The 8,932-nt window shown below is 39.4% G+C and overlaps 1 protein-coding gene across 1 annotated transcript; it reads right to left on the bottom strand.

The window, feature by feature from the left end:
• Positions 1 to 2,909: 2,909 nt before the first annotated feature.
• LOC141637418 (uncharacterized) lies at positions 2,910 to 6,282 on the bottom strand. The gene is made up of 3 exons (XM_074446902.1): positions 5,190 to 6,282; positions 4,165 to 5,086; positions 2,910 to 4,053 (listed from the first exon to the last, which is right to left on the bottom strand). The coding sequence occupies exons 1-3, from the start codon at positions 6,280 to 6,282 to the stop codon at positions 2,910 to 2,912; spliced, it is 3,159 nt and encodes a 1,052-aa protein (XP_074303003.1).
• Positions 6,283 to 8,932: the final 2,650 nt, after the last annotated feature.

Genomic DNA, 8,932 nt, shown 5'->3' with positions numbered 1-8,932 from the left:
CCTTGTTCAATAGTCCTTGTGACTCGTTGTGTTAAATAATTGTACTTGTTCATTAGTCCATGTGACTCGTTGTATGAACCATTTGTCCATGTTCATTAGTCCTTGTGACTTGTTGTATAAACCATTTACCCTTGTTCATTAGTCCTTGTGAGTCGTTGTGTTAAACAATTGTAATTATTCATTAGTCCAATTGACTTGTTGTGTGAACCATTTCTCCTTGTTCATTAGTCCTTGTGACTCCTTGTGTTAAACAATTGTACTTGTTCATTAGTCAATTTGACTCGTTGTGTGAACCATTTGTCCTTGTTCATTAACCATTGTGACTCGTTGTGTGAACCATTTGTCCTTGTTTATTAGTAAATGTGACTCGTTGTGTGAACTATTTGTCCTTGTTCAATAGTCCTTGTATCTAGTTGTGTTAAACAATTGAACTTGTTCATTAGTCCATGTGACTCGTTGTGCGAACTATTTGTCCTTGTTCATTAGTCCTTATGACTCGTTGTGTTAAAAAATTGTACTTGTTCATTACTCCATGTGACTCGTTGTGTTATCCATTTGTCCTTGTCCATTAGCCCTTGTGACTCGTTGTGTTAAACAATTGTCCTTGTTTATTAGTAAATGTGACTCGTTGTGTGAACCATTTGTCCTTGTTAATTAGTCTTTATGACTCGTTGTGTTAAACATTTGTAATTGTTCATTAGTCCTTGTGACTCGTTGTGTGAACCGTTTGTCCTTGTTCATTAGTCCTTGTGACTCGTTGTGTTAAACAATTGTACTTGCTCATTAGTCCATTTGACTCGTTGGGTGAACCGTTTGTCCTCGTTCATTAGTCCTTGTGACTCGTTGTGTAAACCATTTGTCCTTGTTCATTAGTCCTTGTGTCTCGTTGTGTTAAATTAATTGTACTTGTATATTAGTCCATGTGATTCGTTGTGAGAACCATTTGTCCTTGTTTATTAGTAAATGTGACTCGTTGTGTGAACGATTTGTTCTTGTTCATTAGTCCTTGTGACTCCTTGTGTTAAACAATTGTACTTGTTCATTAGTCCATGTGACTCGTTGTGTGAACCATTTGTCCTTGTCCATTAGCTCTTGTGACTCGTTGTGTGAATCATTTGTCCTTGTTTATTAGTAAATGTGACTCGTTGTGTGAACTATTTGTCCTTGTTCAATAGTCCTTGTGACTCGTTGTGTTAAATAATTGTACTTGTTCATTAGTCCATGTGACTCGTTGTATGAACCATTTGTCCATGTTCATTAGTGATGTAAAACAGTATGGAAAAACGAGATTGAACAGATCGTTGAACTGTTCGGTTGAGTTTGTTATTTCTGAGATTGTGTATGTCGTGGTAATTGGTAAATTTGCAGCGGAAATTGTGTTGTTTGGACTGATTATTTCGTGATTATGAATGTAACTGGATAGTATGGTGAATTCCTAGTCCTAACCTCGCAAGGTGTCAAACGCAGATTCACGCAATCAACCTCGCAAGGAAGATCTAAAGATTAAGCTCGCAAACCTAATCAGAGTAATGCTCACAAATGTAAACAATTTTATTGCTGGAAAATTCGATGATGTTCCTCTGATCATACACGGCCTAATATAGTCCTAAACGAGGTCACAATTCGACCTAAACCCTAACTTGGAAATTAAGCTATCTTTCCCTTTCCTAAACTAACTAGGAAAATTATTCTCCTTTCCTAAACTAACTAGGAAAGTAATTAAAATACTAAAAACTAGAATACAATCAGATCTAGGGTATTCTAATTTGACTAGGATTAGGAAAATCTAACTTTCCTAACTTTATTAGAAATAGTAATTAACTAACTTATTATTCCTACACGATTTAGGAAACCGTGTATCCTAATTATCCTAGGAGCCGTGATATGCAGCCCAGAGCCGTGTTATGCGGCTCCCATGCCTTCCCATTTTAGCATCAACACATTTCTCGATCCAAGCTCAAATCCTTTTACTAGTTGAGTTACATTTCGACTAATAAGAAGTTCATTTGCTTGTTCCGAACATGCTCCTGCATCATTCTCTCCTTCTTTTTGAGAATTTGCCCTCAAATCCTCGTCTTCTAGATACGGTGATAGGTCGCCTACATTGAATGTCGCGCTCACCCCACCATATTCACTCGGCAACTCCAGCTTGTATGCGTTAGAACCATAACATTCGAGGATCTTGAATGGACCATCTGCTCGCGGCATCAACTTATTCTTCCTTTTGGATGGAAATCGTTCCTTCCTCAAATGTAACCACACAAGATCACCCTCCTTGAAAACAGGCTGCTTTCGATGTTTATTAGCCTTCTCTTTGTATTTAGCATTTGCCTTCTCAATTTGAGCTCGAACTTGCTCACATACTCGGAGAAATGCAGCTTGTCTTTCTTTGGCTTCAAAACTTAACACATCCTTCTTTGGAATGGGCACTAAATCGATTGGCAGGTATGGATTCACGCCATAGACAATCTCGAATGGAGCTCGTCCTGTCGTCATTGATGGTGTACGATTATAAGCAAATTCAGCATGCGCTAATTTGATATCCCAATCCTTTGTGCTTTTACTAACCAATCCTCGCAATAGACTCCCTAGAGTACGGTTGGTTACCTCGGTCTGACCATCTGTTTGTGGATGGTGTGATGTACTGAAAAGAAGTTTAGTCCCCATCAAACGCCATAACGTCTTCCGAAGTAACTAAGAAACTTCACATCTCGATCAAAACAATAGTAAGAGGTATCCCATGTAATCGAACGATCTCTCTATAGTACAAATCAGCCACTTTAGTTGCATCATCAGTCTTGTGACACGGAATAAAATGCGCCATCTTCGAGAATCGATCAACTACCACCATAATCGAGTCCTTACCCCTTTGAGTTCTCGGCAAACCAAGGATAAAATCCATGCTCACCTCATTCCATGGCTGTACAGTGCACGGCGAGGTGTATACAAACCTTTGGTGAACGTACTCTTAGCCTTTTGGCATACCACCACGATTTCGCCACGATTTCTTGCACGTCCTTATTCATTCTTGGCCAGTAGAAGTGTTCACTTAGGATGTCACTTGTCTTATTAACTCCAAAGTGTCCAGCAATAGCTCCGCCATGAGCTTCTCGTACCAACAACTCCCTAATCGACCCATTCGGAATGCATAGCCGATTACCCTTGAAGAGATAGCCATCCTGAACAGTATACAAACCTGTTGGATCAATGATTTCCTTTGAAAATTCTGGATCAGACTTGTACAGTTCCTTGATATGTTCGAAACCAAGAATCCTTGCATCCAACTCAATCAACAATGAATGCCTTCGTGATAATGCATCAGCCACGACATTAGAACTTCCCGTCTTGTACTTTGAAGAAAACGTGAATGATTGCAAGAATTCCACCCATTTGGCATGTCTTTGATTTAACTTTTGCTGTCCATGGATGTGTTTAAGAGCCTCGTGATCAGAATGTAAAATAAACGGCTTCGGACGCAGATAATGACTCCAATGGTCCAATGCTCTCACGATTGCATAAAACTCTTTGTCGTAGGTTGAATAGTTCAACCTTGCACCGTTTAATTTCTCGCTGAAATATGCAATAGGCCTCTTTTCTTGTAATAACACGGCACCAATCCCAACACCACTTGCATCACACTCGACTTCAAATAATTTATTAAAATCAGGTAGTGCTAAAACAGGTCCGGAGCACAGCTTGCGTTTTACCTCTTCAAACGCCTTTTGGGCGCTGTTCGTCCATACGAACTCTCCTTTCTTGGTTAACTCTGTAATTGGAGCCACAATCGAGCTAAAACCCTGGATGCATCGCCTATAAAATGATGCTAAACCATGAAAGCTTCGCACCTCTGTAGTTGATTTCGGAACTGGCCAGGCTTGAATAGCATCGACCTTGGATGGGTCCATACTTACTCCGTCTTTTCCCACAATATAACCAAGAAAGACAACACTTGAGACCATAAAAGTACATTTTTCCAACTTACCATAAAGCTTCTGATCTCGCAACACTTCAAACACAGCTCGCAAATGTCGTTTGTGCGACTCTTCATCTTTGCTATAAATCAGAATGTCGTCAAGATAGACCACCACAAATTTGTTAAGGAACGGCCTTAACACTTCATTCATCAACCTCATAAACGAACTAGGAGCATTGCACAACCCAAACGGCATCACAAGCCATTCATATAATCCTTGCTTCGTTTTAAACGCGGTCTTCCACTCATCCCCTTCTCGAATCCTCATTTGATGGTAGCCACTCCTCAAATCCAGTTTAGAAAAGACACACGAACCAGAAAGTTCGTCAAGCATATCATCAAGTCTTGGCATAGGAAAGCGATATTTGATGGTAATGTTATTCACCGCTCTACTATCAATGCACATTCTCCAAGTCCCTTCCTTCTTTGGCACTAATAACGCAGGCACCGCACAAGGACTTAAACTCTCTTGAACATATCCTCTATTTATCAATTCTTGGACTTGTCTCTGTAACTCCTTTGCTTCCTCCGGATTACAACGATAGGCCGGCTTATTAGGCAATGCCGCCCCTGGAATCAGATCTATTTGGTGTTCAATACCACGTAAAGGAGGTAACCCATCCGGTAACTCATCCGGAAACACATCCCGGAACTCTTCTAATAGCTCCTGTACCCCACGGTCATTACACACACCAACGGACCCTAATTCACGAACCATCAGCACATAAGTTCGTTCTCCACGAGCTAAAGCTTCCTCAACCTCCCGAGCCTCCATAAACATACTCCCCTTCTTTGTTTTAGACTCTTTAATCTTGTTAGGTGACATAGGTTTCAGATTATATCTCACATTACCCTTCATCACGCTATACACATTGGCTCTCCCGTCATGTTCAACCTTTCTATCGAATTGCCAAGGCCTACCCAACAGAATGTGGCATGCATTCATAGGAATTATATCGCACCACACCTCATCAGTATAGGGTCCTAAACTCAACGAAACTAAGGCTTGTTTCTTAACTTGAATCCCATTCTCCCCATTCAGCCAATGCAATTTATATGGTTTAACTCGGTCTTTAGTTTGCAATTTTAGTTCATCAACAAGGTCCCTTGCTACTACATTAGCACACGATCCACTATCAATAATAAGATTGCAAATTTTACTTGTTTACCTTGCACCGAGTATGGAAGATTTGCTCCGTTGTTCATTCTCAACAACCCGTTTCCATATGCAAATTACGCAGCACTAAACACTCCTCGTCACTCAACGGATCCAAATCATAGACTAATCCTTCACCATCCGTTTCAACATTCCCTTGGACTGTTTCTTCCTCTGGCGTGACAAATACGGGGATCAAATCACATAATTCTTGAGCTGTTAGGGCTCGTTTCTGAGGACATTCGTTTGCTATATGTCCATAGCCTTGACACTTGAAGCAACGTCTCAAAGAACTCCCCTTTGGCTCGGCAACACCCTTTCCTTTGTCCTTGGGTTCTTCTTTCGGGATTTCTTTAGCCTTGCTAGGAGCTGGCCTGGAATATGAATTCGTTCCCGAACTTTGTCCCTTGGAGTAAGCATGAGGTTTTTGTGCCTTATCATGTTTCTCGAACTTCCATGCTAATCGACACACATCATTAAAACCTTCATAATTCTGGATCTCGACTCTTTTAGCAATTGCGGGTGTTAGGCCCTTGATGAATCTCGCCACCCTTAGCTCTTCTTTCTCCTCAAGATCGCATACAATCGACATCTTCTCGAATTCTTTGATGTATTCAGTCACCGTCATGCTTCCTTGCTCTAAAGATTGGAGCTTTAAGTAGTTATCTTGTTCATAATCCCTTGGCAGGAATCGTCTCATCAAGTGCTTCTTTAATTTGATCCAAGATTCGATCTTGTCCTTGCCTTCCTTTCTCCTTTGTTTTTTCAGATTTTCGTACCATAAAGATGCATACTTTGTAAGCTTCAAGATTGCAACTTTAAATTGCTTCTTGTCATCGTATTCTTTATACTCGAAAACCCTTTCAGCTTGTCTTATCCAATCCAGAAATTTTTCCGGATCCATCTCGCCATCAAAGTCAGGAATATCGAGTTTTAAACCTCGATCATCATCGTTCTTATTTTTTGACTTCCTCTTTGGCTGCTCGTCCTCTTCTTCAGATTCGGATGGAGTGTCCGATTCTTTTTTCTTCTCTTTAGCCTTCAACATGCTTGCTATATTTTTTAACACATAAGCCATCTGAGCCATCTCCAACTTCAGCTCGTTATGACCATCTTCCCATGTTTTCGGACCTTCTTCACCGTCTTTAACCATGATTAGCAACGTCCCAAGACAGATCTATTAAGGAATAAATCAACTTAGCTCGTAACCAATTTGATGTAAAACAAGATGGAAAAACGAGATTGAACAGATCGTTGAACTGTTCGGTTGAGTTTGTTATTTCTGAGATTGTGTATGTCGTGGTAATTGGTAAATTTGCAGCGGAAATTGTGTTGTTTGGACTGATTATTTCGTGATTATGAATGTAACTGGATAGTATGGTGAATTCCTAGTCCTAACCTCGCAAGGTGTCAAACGCAGATTCACGCAATCAACCTCGCAAGGAAGATCTAAAGATTAAGCTCGCAAACCTAATCAGAGTAATGCTCACAAATGTAAACAATTTTATTGCTGGAAAATTCGATGATGTTCCTCTGATCATACACGGCCTAATATAGTCCTAAACGAGGTCACAATTCGACCTAAACCCTAACTTGGAAATTAAGCTATCTTTCCCTTTCCTAAACTAACTAGGAAAATTATTCTCCTTTCCTAAACTAACTAGGAAAGTAATTAAAATACTAAAAACTAGAATACAATCAGATCTAGGGTATTCTAATTTGACTAGGATTAGGAAAATCTAACTTTCCTAACTTTATTAGAAATAGTAATTAACTAACTTATTATTCCTACACGATTTAGGAAACCGTGTATCCTAATTATCCTAGGAGCCGTGATATGCAGCCCAGAGCCGTGTTATGCGGCTCCCATGCCTTCCCATTTTAGCATCAACACATTTCTCGATCCAAGCTCAAATCCTTTTACTAGTTGAGTTACATTTCGACTAATAAGAAGTTCATTTGCTTGTTCCGAACATGCTCCTGCATCAATTAGTCCTTGTGACTTGTTGTATAAACCATTTACCCTTGTTCATTAGTCCTTGTGAGTCGTTGTGTTAAACAATTGTAATTATTCATTAGTCCAATTGACTTGTTGTGTGAACCATTTCTCCTTGTTCATTAGTCCTTGTGACTCCTTGTGTTAAACAATTGTACTTGTTCATTAGTCAATTTGACTCGTTGTGTGAACCATTTGTCCTTGTTCATTAACCATTGTGACTCGTTGTGTGAACCATTTGTCCTTGTTTATTAGTAAATGTGACTCGTTGTGTGAACTATTTGTCCTTGTTCAATAATCCTTGTATCTAGTTGTGTTAAACAATTGAACTTGTTCATTAGTCCATGTGACTCGTTGTGCGAACTATTTGTCCTTGTTCATTAGTCCTTATGACTCGTTGTGTTAAAAAATTGTACTTGTTCATTACTCCATGTGACTCGTTGTGTTATCCATTTGTCCTTGTCCATTAGCCCTTGTGACTCGCTGTGTTAAACAATTGTCCTTGTTTATTAGTAAATGTGACTCGTTGTGTGAACCATTTGTCCTTGTTAATTAGTCTTTATGACTCGTTGTGTTAAACATTTGTAATTGTTCATTAGTCCTTGTGACTCGTTGTGTGAACCGTTTGTCCTTGTTCATTAGTCCTTGTGACTCGTTGTGTTAACCAATTGTACTTGCTCATTAGTCCATTTGACTCGTTGGGTGAACCGTTTGTCCTCGTTCATTAGTCCTTGTGACTCGTTGTGTAAACCATTTGTCCTTGTTCATTAGTCCTTGTGTCTCGTTGTGTTAAATTAATTGTACTTGTTCATTAGTCCATGTGATTCGTTGTGAGAACCATTTGTCCTTGTTTATTAGTAAATGTGACTCGTTGTGTGAACCATTTGTTCTTGTTCATTAGTCCTTGTGACTCCTTGTGTTAAACAATTGTACTTGTTCATTAGTCCATGTGACTCGTTGTGTGAACCATTTGTCCTTGTCCATTAGCTCTTGTGACTCGTTGTGTGAATCATTTGTCCTTGTTTATTAGTAAATGTGACTCGTTGTGTGTACTATTTGTCCTTGTTCAATAGTCCTTGTGACTCGTTGTGTTAAACAATTGTACTTGTTCGTTAGTCCATGTGACTCGTTGTATGAACCATTTGTCCGTGTTCATTAGTCCTTGTGACTTGTTGTGTAAACCATTTACCCTTGTTCATTAGTCCTTGTGAGTCGTTGTGTTAAACAATTGTAATTATTCATTAGTCCAATTGACTCGTTGTGTGAACCATTTGTCCTTGTTCATTAGTCCTTGCGACTCCTTATGTTAAACAATTGTACTTGTTCATTAGTCCATGTGACTCGTTGTTTGAACCATTTGTCCTTGTTCATTAACCCTTGTGACTCGTTGTGTGAACCATTTGTCCTTGTTTATTAGTAAATGTGACTCGTTGTGTGAACTATTTGTCCTTGTTCAATAGTCCTTGTAACTCGTTGTTTTAAACAATTGTACTTGTTCATTAGTCCATGTGACTCGTTGTGCGAACCATTTGTCCTTGTTCATTAGTCCTTATGACTCGTTGTGTTAAAAAATTGTACTTGTTCATTACTCCATGTGACTCGTTGTGTGATCCATTTGTCCTTGTTCATTAGGTCTTGTCACTCGTTGTGTTAAACCATTATACTTGTTCATTAGTCCAAGTGACTCGTTGTGTGAACTATTTGTCCTTGTTCATTAGTCCTTGTGACTCGTGTGAACCATTTGTCCATGTTCATTAGTCCTTGTGACTTGTTGTGTAAACCATTTGTCCTTGTTCATTAGTCCTTG

The sequence above is a fragment of the Silene latifolia genome, unplaced genomic scaffold (genome assembly GCF_048544455.1).
Source record: "Silene latifolia isolate original U9 population unplaced genomic scaffold, ASM4854445v1 scaffold_106, whole genome shotgun sequence".
In the NCBI taxonomy this organism is placed as follows: Eukaryota; Viridiplantae; Streptophyta; class Magnoliopsida; order Caryophyllales; family Caryophyllaceae; genus Silene; species Silene latifolia.
The sequence above is the reverse complement of the archived record's forward strand: the minus strand, read 5'-3'. Positions and strand labels throughout refer to the sequence as shown.